The following is a 14,071-nucleotide window of genomic DNA, read 5'->3' on the forward strand; positions in this document are numbered from 1 at the left end:
ATTGGGATGTTTCGGGGTTGGAATCAGTGCTGGAGCCACCTGTGACTTCCCAGCCCCTGCCTTAATCCTCCTTGACATCCCGGCGGCTGCTGCTGCTTCCATAATGAACATCCAGACATGGAATTAGGGCTGGGATTCATCTCACCCACCGAGGCTAATTAAGGGATGCAAAGATGCAGCGCCGGAGCGGGAGGCGGGGAGAATTCCCGAATAAATCCGGAATAATTCCGGAGGGCACGGAAAAGGCTCCACGGGGGCCTTGACAGCAAAACCTCCCCCGGCAGAGATTTGGGAGAGCTTTTTCCCGGTTTTCCAGCCCTTTAAAAGGCTCCCAAATCCCAGGAATGCGAAGGCAGCGCCCTGGGATCGTGGGAGGTGTCCCTGCCCCTGCCCCGGGTGGGATGAGAGGAGCTTCAAGGTCGCTGCCGTTCCATGATTCTGTGAATTCCTCTCCTGGAAAAGGCGGCTGCTCGTGGCCCCTCTCCCACGGCGGGATAACGTCCCAGCTGGCAGGGAATGACTGCGCCACATCCCGGGATTTGCTTTGTTTAACCCCACCTAAATCCCGGGATTTTCCTCTTCCTCGTGGGTTTCTGCCTGAGGCCAAAGGTTAAATGGGAGAGCTTCTGTTGTTGTCATTTTTCCTGTTTTTTTTCCCCAAAATGGCATTTTACTGGGATTTACTGGGATTTACTGGGATTTAAACCTTCTCCACTGGAGGGTTTGGTCTGTCCTGGGAAGTTTTTTGGGAGAGATCAGGGAATCCTGGAATGGTTTGGAGAGCACTGGAGGAATCAACCCAGTTCCAGCTCCGACACCTCTCACTATCCCAGATTATCCCAGCCTGACCTTGGACACCCCCAGGGATCCAGGGACTGCCATGGATTCTCTGGGAATTCCATCCACTCTCCCAGCCAGGAATTCCTTCCCAAAATCCCATCAAATCTCCCTTTTCCCAGTTTAAATCCATTCCCTGTGTCCTGTCCCTCCATCCCTGATTCCAAATCCTTCTCCAGCTCTCCTGGAGTCCCTTTAGGCTCTGAGGTTTCTCTGGAATTTCCCTTTTCCCACCTTTCCTTGGACACTCCCAGGGATCCAGGGGCAGCCCCAGCTCCTCTGGGAATTCCATCCCATCCCTTTGGCAGTGGGAATTCCCTGTGTCCTGCCCCTCCATCCCTTTTCCAGCTCTCCCAGATCCCCTGGATGAAAAACCAGCAACGTTCCCCCTCCATTCCCAGAGAACTGCAAATCCTCCCGTCCCCCTCCCACATTTTCTCCCTTTTTTTCCCTGAATTTCCAGGGCTCTGCAGCCAGGAGAACACCAAGACCCCATAATCCAGGGATAAATTAATCCAAATTTTCCAGAAAATTCTTTCCCCCTCAGATTTGAGGCTCCCTCCTGACGTCTTCCCAGATTTCTCCTCCAAAGATCCGCTATTTTTAAAACCCTCCCTAAAACCTTTTTCCATCTATTTTTTCCTCCCTGCTCCCACTGCTTGGCATTTCCTCTGAGGAGCACGGGGACTTTTTAACTGCTCCAAAAACCTGGATGCAAAAAAAAAAATCCTGGATTTTTTTTTCCAGTTGGGATTTACAGGCCCGGGCACAGAGAGGAGGAATAAAAACACCTGGAGAGGCAAAAATTCCTTAAAGAGCCAAAATTCCCCTTCAAAATTTGCTGAGTCTTCCTGGCTGCTCCTGGGAAAAGTTTGGGAATTCCTGAGGAATATTCCAGGAAATTCTTCACTCTCCTCAGAGCTTAAATGTTTTTTTTAAATTCCCCTTGGAATTGCTGCTGCAAGGAACTGGCTGGAATGGGGAATAGGGAATTTCTCATGGAATTATCCATCGGAATTTGAGGATTCTGGTGCAGGGACCATGAAATAACCCCAGAGAAACAAAATATTCCTTTGAACTCCTCCAAAATTCCAAATTATCCCACAAAAACCTCATTTCCCAGCAATTCCTCCTTGGAGCAAACCCCATGCCATTCCCACCCCAGCTGATCCATCCTAAAAAACCCCAGAACGCTCTTTTTGCCCCCAAACCCAACATTCCAAGGACAGGAGGGTGATGCCAAGCTGGAATTCTGGAGCACTAACCGGGATTTATCCTCTCCTTTATCCCAGGAAGGAAAAACTCTCCCGGGAAAAGCTTGAGCGGATTTTTTTCCATTATTATTTCATGCCACGTCCCGTTAAAAAAAAAAAAAAAAAATTTAAAAAATTGTGTTTTCAGCACTTTCTCCTATCGGGAAAGTAATTGAGTCCAAATGAAGAGGGAATTATCTCTGGAGTTAATTATCCATCCCAGCAGCCGAGGTTTTACATCCCAGCATTTTCCACTTCCACACAAAGCACGGGAATTCTCCTCTCCTGTAATTACCGTGCTGGGAATGAGGTGGAGGAAGCACCAGGGGCTGGGTTTTGGGTGGACTTGGGGAGATTTTGGGAATCTGAGCAGAGAGGGGATGGGAATGACTCCAAACCCCGGCACAGAGCGGTACTGGAATGGACATTCCTGGAGGGAATATTGGAATTGCAATTCCTGGAGGGAATGTTGGAATTGTCATTCCTGGATGGAATATTTGAGCAAAACCCCATTCCCAGTGCTAGAATCTCCATTTCTGGAGGGAATATTGGAATTGCCATTCCTGGAGGGAATGTTGGAATTGTTGTTCCTGGAGGGAATGTTAGAATGGCAATTCCTGGAGGGAATATTTGAGCAAAACCCAATTCCCAGTGCTGGAATTGCCATTCCTGGAGGGAATGCTGGAATCTCCATTCCTGGAGGGAATACTGGAATTACCATTCCTGGAGGAAATATTGGGATGGGAATTCCTGGAGGGAATTTTGGAATCTCCATTCCTGGAGGGAATACTGGAATTGCCATTCCTGCTGGGAATATTGGAGCAAAACCCTTTTCCATTGCTGGAATCACCAATCCCTGATCAAGACCCCGTTCCCAGTGCTGGAATCACCTTTCCCAGAAGGAATCCTGGATCAAAACCCCATTCCCAGTGCTGGAATTGCCATTCCTGGAGGGAATATTGGAGTAAAACCCTTTTCCAGTGCTGGAATCACTAATCCCAGATCAAGACGGGAATTCCAGGAGAGCCGGGATTTTTTTTTTTTTTAATGTTCCCACATCCCTCCTGTTGGGTTTTCCGTGCTGGAAAAGGGAATTTTCATCCCTTCCTCCCCTCTCTGTCAGCTCCAGCTCCTGGCAAACAGCGCTGGGATCCTCCCATCCCATTTTCCACACCCCTGTAATGTCCAAGGACTGGGATAGTGGGAATTGTCCCAGCCCACAGCTGAGGCTGGAATGAGAAGATTTTAAATTCCATCCCGACCCAATCCTGTCTGGAATTCTGTGATTCCACAATTTTACCATTGCCAAGCTCCCAAGATTCCCAAAATCCCTTTTTCCATAGGCACAGTTGGGTGGGGAATTGACATTTCTTCTCCTAAAAACCCCAAAATAACTAAAAAATCCTAAATAAATAAAGCAATTCCAGCCCCTCACTCTTCCTGTGCCCAACATTTCCAGCACTGCATGATTGTCTTGGGAGAAAAAAATTCCAATCCCCATCAAGGGAGGGGCTGGAATTTGAAACCTGAAATTCTTGCACATAAAAATTCCCAAAATCCCATCAAAAAATGGGAATGTGGCAGCTCCTTGGGAATGTTTCCCTGTTTGTTGTCTCCTGCAGGAAAGAAAAGGCCAAAATCGTTGAATTCCAACCCAAATCTTGGCATTCCTGCAGCTGAAGGGTTCCCGTTTTTCCTCCCCACCAGATATTGGGATTTTTATGGAATCTTGGATTTTGGGGTTGTTTCATTCCTTGGTTTGTTCTCCTTGGTTTATTTTGGTTTGGTTTGTTTTGTTTTCCATTATAGACATCATTAAAAAAAATAAATTTTCCAAGAATACATTTGGAAGTTGTTGTGGGAATTGGAGGAATTAAAAAAAAAAAGAAAAAACACATTTTGAAAAAAAGGAAAATAAAGGGAAAAGTGGGAATTAAAAAGCCACAGGATAGATAGGGTTATGTATATGGGAATATCCATATGTTATATGTATATAGGAAATAAAGTGGGGAGGGAAAATCAGGAATTCCAACCCTGGATGGGTCAAAATCCACTCCCAATCCACATTCCAAATACAAATTTAAAAAATTAAAAAGGAGAATGGAACCTCTCCCCCTGGAATGATTGAAAACATCAGCACAACCTCACACGTTTCACACCAGTTTCTTTTCTCTTCCATTCGGAAAGTCCCAGAGGAAAAATTCCCAACCAAAGTCCCCCAAAATCCAACGGGAAGAGCTCCGGGATTCTGCTCCAGGTGGCTCCCGACGGCGCCTTCATCCTCAGGGATGTTCCCACGTGGAATCCTCGTTGTCCCTGTGACCCCGGTGCAAAAAATCCTGAAATTCACCTTCCCCAAATCTTTCCTCCGACTTCTTTCCCCTCCCCGGCACCGCTGGCAGCTCCAGACCCCCATTCCAGGCCTATTCCAGGGAGTTTTCCTTAGAACCGCTCCGGAAAACCAACCCAGAAAAGACCAAAAAGAAAAAAACAACCCTGGGAAAAACAAAAAGTAGGAAGAAAACCACCAAAGTTTCCCAGCGTGGTGAAGAGTCCTCCTGCCTCTCCGGAGCTCGGCATTCCCGGGGGTTGGGAGCGTTCCAGTCTCTGGCACTGGTGGGCACTGGTGGGCACTGGTGGCACTGGTGGCACTGGTCTGAGTGTCCCCATCCCACCGGCCGCTCCTTCCCGCCCCTCTATAGCCCCAGTGCCGGGATCAGGATGGGAATGAGGAGCAGGATCCGGCTCTCCCGGTGCCTCCCGGTGCCTCCCGCCTTGGGATCCGTGAACGTTTTCTGCTCCGGCATCACATCCGTGGTCAGCTGTGCCTGGAAAGAGGGACGGGGGTGGGAGTTTAGGGAAAGGCATCCCAAAGTTGGGAAACACCTCCAGGGTGTCCTTCCCAGCCCTGGGATTCCTCCAAGTACCTCGGAGTAGCACAGGCTCTGCTCCTTGGATTTGTTGGGTTTCAGGCCTTGCTCCTGGAAGGAGAAATTGGGAGCGGTCAGGGTGGGAATGTGCCCGTGGAGCTCGGAATTCCCTGTGGGAATCGGCTCAGGGAGGGTGATGAAGCACAGGGAGGTTTGGGAAAGGCTCAGCCCAGCTCAGCTCGGGGGGTTCAGTGGGTCCGGCCTCACTCCCACCATGATCCTGTCGGGAATTCTGCTGGAAATCCTGCCTGGAGTCCTGGGACACCTCGCCTGTCCCCACCGCATTCCTCTGCATTCCTGGGACACCCCCAGCCATTCCCTAATCCCATTCCAGGAATATCCCCAGCCATTCCCCAATCCCATTCCCCAACCCCATTCCCCAATCTCATTCCTCAATCCCATTTCCCTGCACTCCTGGAACATCCCCAGCCATTCCCCAATCCCATTCCCCAACCCCATTCCCCAATCCCATTCCTCAATCCCATTTCCCTGCACTCCTGGAACATCCCCAGCCATTCCCCAATCCCATTTCCCTCCCCAGCCATTCCCCAATCCCATTCCCCAATCCCATTTCCCTCCCATTCCTTTTCCACCCATGTAGAAAAATATGGACGCCCAAGCCCAGCACTTGTCAAGACCACACGGATTTTCCAGATTTCCCCAAAAAACCTGGAATTCCATCTCCCAAACAAGAAGAACTCAGGCTCACAAAATCACCTCGCCAGCCGAGCGAGGAGACAGGCGGGGAACCCCTCCCTCCCCATTCCAGACCCCAAACCGCGCCCAGATCCTCCTGGATGAATCCCAGAGGACATTTTGGGGTGCGGCCGATGTCCCCCAGCCCCACCAGTGCTCCCAGTTTGGCGGGGCCGCACCTGGAGCGAGGTGCAGGTGCTGATGACGCTGGCGTCGTACGCGGTGTTGCTGTCGTTGACGTCGTCCGGCAGCGCCGGGCTCTTCTCCGTCTTGGGCAGCACCGTCACGGCGGGATTGGGATTTTTGGGAGCCACGTTCACGTCGGTCCCGTTCCCAAAAGCTTGGATGGCGTTTCCTGAGAGAGGGGTGGATTTAGGAAGGGTGGGTGTTGGGAAGGATCGGGATTTGGCAAGAAAATCTTACAGATATTTGTGTATAACAAAAGGATATTTGAATGTGGAATCTGAAGAAGGAATGGAAATGAAAGGAAGTTTTGATATAAAAGAAAAGAATTGCTGAGCCAGTCTTAGGGGTAAATAAGAAGGCAAAGAGCAAGTGAGTTGGAAGGGTTTGTATAACTCTGAGCAAAAGATAAATCCGCCTCAAACAAAAGATGTTTTTACCAAGCAAAAAAATGTTCACAAACAAACAAGAAAACCAATATTAGAAATAGAAGAAAATCTCAAAATCTCCCACTACAAAAAAACTAAAAAACAACTTCTAACTTAAACTGTAACACACTAACCTTTTATAATTAGAAAGTAGTAACATAAATATGATAATGTTGATAGTTAAAATAAGCTATAAAAAATAGTAAAAGTATTGATTGGTTGTTATGTAATAAGATGCACAGCAAAGAAAGAAATATAATATATAATGATTTGCAACATAAATAAAACAGAACTTCAGAACACCAGCTATAGGCTCACCCACGACCCACAACTCTTGTAATCTCGCCTATATAATTGTCTTGGGGTGCAATACAGGATGTGACCAAAAGTGTCTGTTCTATCACCAGCAGTTAAACCAGCTGTGGCAGTGATCCTGATCTCTGTGGGATATCTCCTGTTCATGGCCAGCTGTTAAACCAGCTGGGGCAGTGTTCTTTATCTTCCCACAGCCCATCCTCCCTCCAGGAGATCTCTCCTGTCCATGGCCACTGAGTCCCAGGGCATGGCTGATAAAATTACTGCATCCCATGGGGAGATGCTCCAGCCAGGGGAGGAGCCAAGCATTTCCTACCCTGATCAAATCTGAGATTTGGAACATCAGAGCAGCCTTTCCCACTGGATCCCAGAGGAAAACCAGACCCTTCCACATCATCCCTGGAGCTCCAGAGGGAAACTGCACCTTGTCCAGGAGCACTGCTCCAGCTGAGCCACATCTGTCACTGCAGGAGGATGCAGCCACCATGGGATGGGACTGCTGCCAACACGCTGCCTGACTGACGGCTGTCAGCTTGGATTCTGGCTCTGGCAGGGCTTGGTGTTGTTCTTTGGAATTCTGTATTTCTATTTTAATTTCCCTAGTAAAGAACTGTTATTCCTATTCCCATATCTCTGCCTGAGGGTCCCTGGATTTCATAATGATAATAATTTGGAGCGAGGGGGTTTCCATTCTCCATTTCAAAGAGAGGCTCCTGCCTTTCTCAGCAGACACCTGTCCCCCAAACCAGGACAACAATAAACAACATAAAAGCCGTCTGAAGCCTCCATCTCTCCATCCAGCTCTTCCAGATGGGAATGGTAAAAGGGCAGGATGGATTTAGGATGGATGGGAATGGTGGAAGGGCAGGAAGGATTTAGGATGGATGGGAATGGTGAAAGGGCAGGAAGGATTTAGGATGGATGGGAATGGTGAAAGGGCAGGATGGATTTAGGATGGATGGGAATGGTAAAAGGGCATTAAAGGAGCGGGGAAGCGCCTTACGGAGACAGGGATTTTCCGTGAAATCCCGCAGGAATTTCTCGCACTCCTCCTCCGAGTTGCCGCTGCCTTTGCAGGAGCACCAGGGCGAGATGGTGATGCTGGTGGTGCTGGCGTCCACGTAGTTGGGGGTGATGTCGAAGCCTGGCGAGGAGGAGGGAACGGGGGTGAAATCCCAGTGGGAAAAGCCGATCGCGATCGCGGCTCGCGGCACTCACCGATGAGCCCCGCGTAGGAGCCCAGGCACGCCTGGAAGTTGTCCCCAGGACAGCTGGTCAGGGACTGGAAGGTGGCCTGGCAGTTGGTGTGGAAATCGGCCAGCCGGGATCTGCAGAGGAGGAAAAGTTGGGGAAACAATGGAATTTCTGGAATTTCCATCCCAGAGCGACTCCGCAGCCGAAAGGGATTTTTAAGTGGAATAAAATCCTGCCCCATTCCCAACATCCTGGGAAATTCCAGAACAATCCAGGCTCTTCGGCTGGGTTATCCAAGAGGGGATAGGATCCTGGGAATGGCAGTGCTCATCCACACCTCAAATCCCAAAAAAACAGCAACAACACCACCGGGATCTCCTCGGGAAGGGATGGGGTTGGGATGGGGGTCAGGGCCTGGTCCCTGATGGGGATGGGGATGGGGAAGGAGCTCGGGATGGAGCAGAAATTCCAGGGAAAAGCAGGATTCTGAAGCTCTGCCGAGGAAACTTCCTCCCTCTCCTTCTTCCCAGAAATAAAACTCCCCATCCCCAGAGCGCCGTGTCCGTGTTTATTTTCCTTCTTGTGACCCACAGAGGCTCTGGGGGCTCCCATCCCACTCCCATTCCCAGAGCAGATCCTCAGCTACTGCTGGGGGATTTTCCTTGCACAAAGCGCAGAAAACTTTTCCAGGATTTTTTATTTTGGGTTTTTTTTGGAGGGGGAAGATGCTCCACCCTCCCTGCAGCCAACCCTCATCTCAAGGGTGGGAATGAATCCAAAAACCTGCAACTTCCCCTCCTGCAGGAGAGGAATAAAACTTTCCAACAGCATTTCCCTCTCTTCCCAAACCCGAGGCGAAGGGACGTCAATCCCCTGCAGGAAGCGCCAGGAAAATTTGTCACCTCCGAGGTTCTTCCTCTCACAATCCACGAGGATCCAGCTGGGAATTCCTCGGGGAATATCCGAGCCAGATGTCGCTCCCTGTTGGAGCTTTGGGAGCTGCTGGGGGGGGATTCGCTGCCAGGAATAAAAGCTGGGTCTGGATTTTGGCTTCCAAGAGCCCCCAAGAAATGAAAAAAAAATAAAATAAAAAGAGGGGAAGGAGCCAAGCTCAGCTTAGCAGGAACACTGAGGAATCGCTGCCAAACTGCTGCTGTCAGCTGGAGGATGGCCTGGAAAATTTGGGAAGAGCTGGGATGGCTCTGGATGGCGGAGGAGGATTTTCCTAAGAGCTACCCCCTCCCCTAAAAAAAAAACCAAAAACCAAAGGAGTGGGGAAAGGGATTAAAAATATTAATTCTGGATAAACACTCAGATCTCCCACCCCAAACCTGCTCCAAGGGCTGGATCCCCAATTTAGGGGGTTCCAAACTGCTCCTCTGGGATTCCTGCAGGGAAAATCCGAGGTTTAACAGATCCTGTTCCCTTCCCAAAGATCTGGATCCCTGCAGGGCACCTGGACTAAAATATCCTGAATTTAGGGGGCTTTAAAATTCCCTACCTGTACTCCCAGTGCATAAATCCCAGATTTAGGGGGTTCTGTGCACCTGTGCATTTATCCCAGGTGCATAAATCCCAAATTTTAGGGACTTTGTGCATTGCTGTGCACACACCTGGTGCAGATATCCCAAATTTAGGGGACTTTTGGTACCTGTAAATACATTCCAGGTCCATAAATCCCAAGTTTAGGGGATTTTTGTACCTGTAAATATAGCCCAGATTCACAAATCTCAGATTTAGGAGACTTACTTTACATAAATCCCAAATTTAGGGATTTTTTTTGTACCTGTAAATATATCCCAGGCGCATAAATCCCAGATTTAGGGGACGCTCTGACACTGAAATTTCCCAAACACGGAGGTTTTGGAGTCGGTTTGGGTTCGGTTTTTGGGATTTTTTTTGGTGATTTTTTAAGCGCTTAATTGAGTGTTAATTACTCCCCTCCCCCGAGCCGCGGTGATAACTCAGCGCGAATCCAATCCAACAACATCTCGCTTTTCCATGAATATTTCATGGAAAAGACGCCGGGATTCCTCCAGAGGTGGATTTTTTTTTTTTTTCACGGGCAATTTGCGGAGACTGAGGGAATTTTTTTTAAAAGCCGGGTGAAATCCGCTCCTGCCGAGCTGGGGATGTTCAGGAAGCTGCGACAACACGGAAAAAACTCGGCGAGACACAAAATTCCCGCTGGGCATCGCCCTCCCAACGCTCCCGTCCTGCTGGAGAGGGATTCTTTTGAAGCCGGGAGATGCTGAGATTAAAAAAAAATTCCCCTCAAACGCTCCCAGGTAAATTCAAAGAGTCCCAGGGAGCGGGAGCAGCTGAAGGGAAGAGGGAAGAGGGAATAAAACTCGGCTTTTGTGGATGACCCGCTGCCAAACGGAGCAGGGAGTTCACGGGGGACGGGAGGAAGATCAATGGATGGATTTGTTTTATCCGGGAAAAGTTGTGTGGGGAGAGGAGGCGCCTGCTCCGGGCTGAGCCGCGGGGGTTTGAGGAGAAAAAGGGAAATTTTTGTCATTCTGAGGCTCTCGGCTTCAATTCCACAGGAATTTCCTCATGGAAAGGGAGAAAGGCTTTGGAAGGGGCTGCGCAGGGGGGCTGGGAGTGGCCTGGAGGTGTCCAGGGATGGCCTGGAGATGTCCAAAGAATCCCTGGAACTGTCCAGGGAACTCCTGGGGATGTCTAAGGATGGTCTGGAGGTGTCCAGGGAACACCCAGAGGTGTCCAAGAATGGCCTGGAGGTGTCCAAGGAACACACAGAGGTGCCCAAGGAATCCTGGAGATGTCCAAGGATGGCCTGGAGGTGTCCAGGGAACTCTTGGAGGTGTCCAAGGAACCCCTGGAGATGCCCAAGAATGCCTGGAGATTTCCAAGGAACACCCAGAGGTGTCCAAGGAACCCCTGGAGGTGTCCAAGGAACATCCAGAGGTGTCCAAGAACCCCTGGAGATGCCCAAGAAACTCCTGGAGTTGTCCAGGGATGGCCTGGAGGTGTCCAAGGAGCACCCAGAGGTGTCCTAGGAACACCCAGAAGTGTCCAGAGAATCCCTGGAGGTGTCCAGGGAACCCCTGGAGGTGTCCAAGGAACTCTTGGAAGTGTCCAAGGAATCCCAGAGGTGCCCAAGGAGCCTCCAGAGGTGTCCAAGGAACCCTTGGGGATGTCCAAGAACTCCTGGAGGTGCCCGGGGAACCTCTGGAGATGTCCAAGGAACTTCTGGAAATGCCCAAAGAATATCTGGAGGTGCCCAAAGAACGTCTGGAGGTGTCCAGGGATGGCCTGGAGGTGTCCAAGGACCTCCTGAGGATGCCAAAAAAACCCCTCGAGTCCCCAAGGAACCCCAGAGGTCCCCAAGGAGTCCCTGGAGATCCCCAAGGGGTCCCCGGAGGTGACACTCCGAGCTCTGGGCTGGGGACAAGGTAGGGATCAAGGGCTGGATTCTGATCCTGGAGGATTTCCCCAACCTCTGGAATTTCTGCTCCTTGCTCAGAGCCACGGACACAGCAGGGAAAAGGCAAACCCACCACAAAAACCACCGGAGAAATTCCCGAAGCAGAGGGAACCCAGCAAGAGAGAAAATAATCAAAACACAACCCCAAAAATCGAGCATTCCTAATTAGTTCCTAATTAACAACTTCATTCTCCGGGTCACCACATTTTGCTCCAGCTCTGAGCCCCTCCAAGGCGTTTTTTGGGTGGAATTTTTTTCTCCCCGGGCCCTGCGGCTCCCCGGGAAGGGGAGCGGGGAGCGCAGGAATCGTTTGATTTTAATTGGGCCCGTTCTGTCCCATTGAGCCGCTAACTAAGCCCAACAGGAGATTGTGTTTACACAAGCAAAGCCCGGCTCAAGACAGACTCGCTGTCACTTTGAGTCAATACTTGGGAAGCCTCTCGAGTTAATTATTCAGCGAGAATTGACTGATTCTCGTGGAGAGAGCCCGCAGGGAGCCGAGCCCTCCCCCAGCATCCTCCTCCTGAGAGGGCCCGCCCCGGGTGCTGCCTCTTCGCTTCCCAAATCCACCAGATTTGGGGATTTTTCACAGATTTCCCAGTCCCAAACAGGGTTTGAAGGCTCCTCCACATCCCGATCCTTCCAAGCCCGAGCTCTCCCAGCTCCCATTAAATCCTGGAGCGATTTTCCCTGCTCCTTCTTCTCTCCCGGCTCTTTCTTCTTTTCCCTGCTCCTTCTTTTTTTCCCCAGTCACCTCCTATTGTGTGCTGCCTCTCCATCTCCCAAATCCACCAGATTTGGGGATTTTTCACAGATTTCCCAATCCCAAACCTGGTTTGGAGGTTCCCTGTCCCTTCCAAACCCGAGCTCTCCCAGCTCCCATTAAATCCTGGAGCGATTTTCCCTGCTCCTTCTTCTCTCCCGGCTCTTTTTTCTTTTCCCTGCTCCTTCTCTTTTTCTTCCCCAGTCACCTCCTATTGTATGCTGCCTCTCCACCTTCCAAATCCATCAGATTTGGGGATTTTTCACAGATTTCCCGATCCCAAACCGGGTTTGGATCTTTGGGATTTCCATCCTGTCCATGGGACACATCCCAACCCCTCCAAACCCATCTCCCATTAAATCCTGGAGTGATTTTTCCCTGCTCCTTCTTCTCTTTTTCTTCCCCAGCCACCTCCTCTTTTGAGCTGCCCTTCCATCTCCCAAATCCACCAGATTTGGGGATTTTTCACAGATTTCCCAATCCCAAACCTGGTTTGGAGGTTCCCAAACCCGAGCTCTCCCATCTCCCGTTAAATCCTGGAGCGATTTTTCCCTGCTCCTTCTCCTTCCCAGCCAGGCTCTCATTACAGGGAGCGATGAGAAACTTGAGCTGCTGTTTATCAAGGAAACATCCATTATCGGGCTGTTGTGTCTGTGCCGAACAAAGCCGTGCTGCCGCTCACAAAGCCGCCGTTTGTTCCCGGCTTTGGTGTTCCATCAATCCCCAGCCAACCCGGATCCCGTTCCCTCCTTCCCGAGCCAAAGATCCAGCCCAGCCCCGGCCAAAATCCCCTTTGCACAAATATCCCAGAGGGGAAACATCCCTGACCTCCCCTGGATTTAAACACACCAAAAATTGGGATAAAAATCCAGGAAATGACCCAACATTCCCAGTTTGGATGCTCCAAATCCAGCCAAAATCCTTGACACACAAATATCCCAGAGGGGGAACATCCCTGACCTCCCCTGGATTTAAACAAACCAAAAATTGGGATAAAAATCCAGGAAATGACCCAACATTCCCAGTTTGGATGCTCCAAATCCAGCCAAAATCCTTGATGCACAAATAGCCCATGAGTGGGAACATCCCTGACTTTCCTGGATTTAAACACACCAAAATTTGGGATAAAAAATTGGGAAAATCATCAACTTTGGATGCTTTGGATGCTCCAACCCTGGCCAAAATCCGCTTTGCACAAATATCCCAGAGGGGAAACATCCCTGACCTCCCATGGATTTAAACACACCAAAAATTGGGATAAAACCACGGGAAATGATCCAACATCCCCACTTTGGACGCTCCAAATCCAGCCAAAATCTCTTTACCCCTGGATTTAAACACACCAAAAATTTGAATAAAAATCAGAGAAATTATCCAACATTCCCACTTTGGATGCTCCAAATCCAACAAAAATCTCTTCACCCCTTTGAGGGGAAGCATCCCTGACCTCCCTGGATTTAAACATACCAAAAATTGAGATAAAAATCGAAGAAATGACCCAACATTCCCAGTTTGGATGCTCCAACCCTGACCAAAATTCCCTTCCCACAAATATCCCAGAAGGCGAGCATCCCTGACCTCTCCTCACCAAAAAAAAAAAAAACGGGATAAAACCACGGGAAATGATCCAATATCCCCAGTTTGGATTCTCCAAATCCAACCAAAATCTCTTCACCCCTGGGAGTGGGAGCATCCCTGACCTCCCTGGATTTAAACACACCAGAAATTGGGATAAAACCACGGGAAATGATCCAACATCCCCACTTTGGACGCTGGGGAGCCGCAGCCGGTGGAGGTTGGGAATTTCTCCGGCGCGGCACCACTGGAGCGTGTAAGAGCAGATTATTTGTGTTCCCGACTTGCTGATGCAAGATGAAAAGTGCTGGAGCTGCAGCTGCTGAAATCAGCGCTTTGCTCCCCTTCCCTTCCCTTCCCCTGCGCTGAGGTTTGTGCTTCGCCAAAGGTTTTTGTGTTCCGGGAGCTAAAACCTGTCCCTTGTAATCAGGCACGAAAAATCCCGG

The 14,071-nt window shown here is 49.9% G+C and overlaps 1 protein-coding gene across 1 annotated transcript in view; it reads right to left on the reverse strand.

Annotated features, from left to right (window-relative positions):
* Window positions 1-4,237: 4,237 nt before the first annotated feature.
* GFRA2 (GDNF family receptor alpha 2) overlaps window positions 4,238-14,071 on the reverse strand; it is a 28,176-nt gene continuing 18,342 nt past the window's right edge. The window contains exons 5-9 of the mRNA XM_033081388.1: window positions 7,861-7,970; window positions 7,646-7,786; window positions 5,896-6,071; window positions 5,018-5,071; window positions 4,238-4,918 (exon numbers count right to left, since the gene is read on the reverse strand). Of these exons, the coding sequence (XP_032937279.1) occupies window positions 4,787-4,918; window positions 5,018-5,071; window positions 5,896-6,071; window positions 7,646-7,786; window positions 7,861-7,970 (613 nt within the window). The 3' untranslated portion in view covers window positions 4,238-4,786. The remainder of the gene's footprint in view (window positions 4,919-5,017; window positions 5,072-5,895; window positions 6,072-7,645; window positions 7,787-7,860; window positions 7,971-14,071) is intronic.

The sequence above is a fragment of the Catharus ustulatus genome, chromosome 27 (assembly GCF_009819885.2).
Source record: "Catharus ustulatus isolate bCatUst1 chromosome 27, bCatUst1.pri.v2, whole genome shotgun sequence".
Lineage (NCBI taxonomy): Eukaryota > Metazoa > Chordata > Aves > Passeriformes > Turdidae > Catharus > Catharus ustulatus.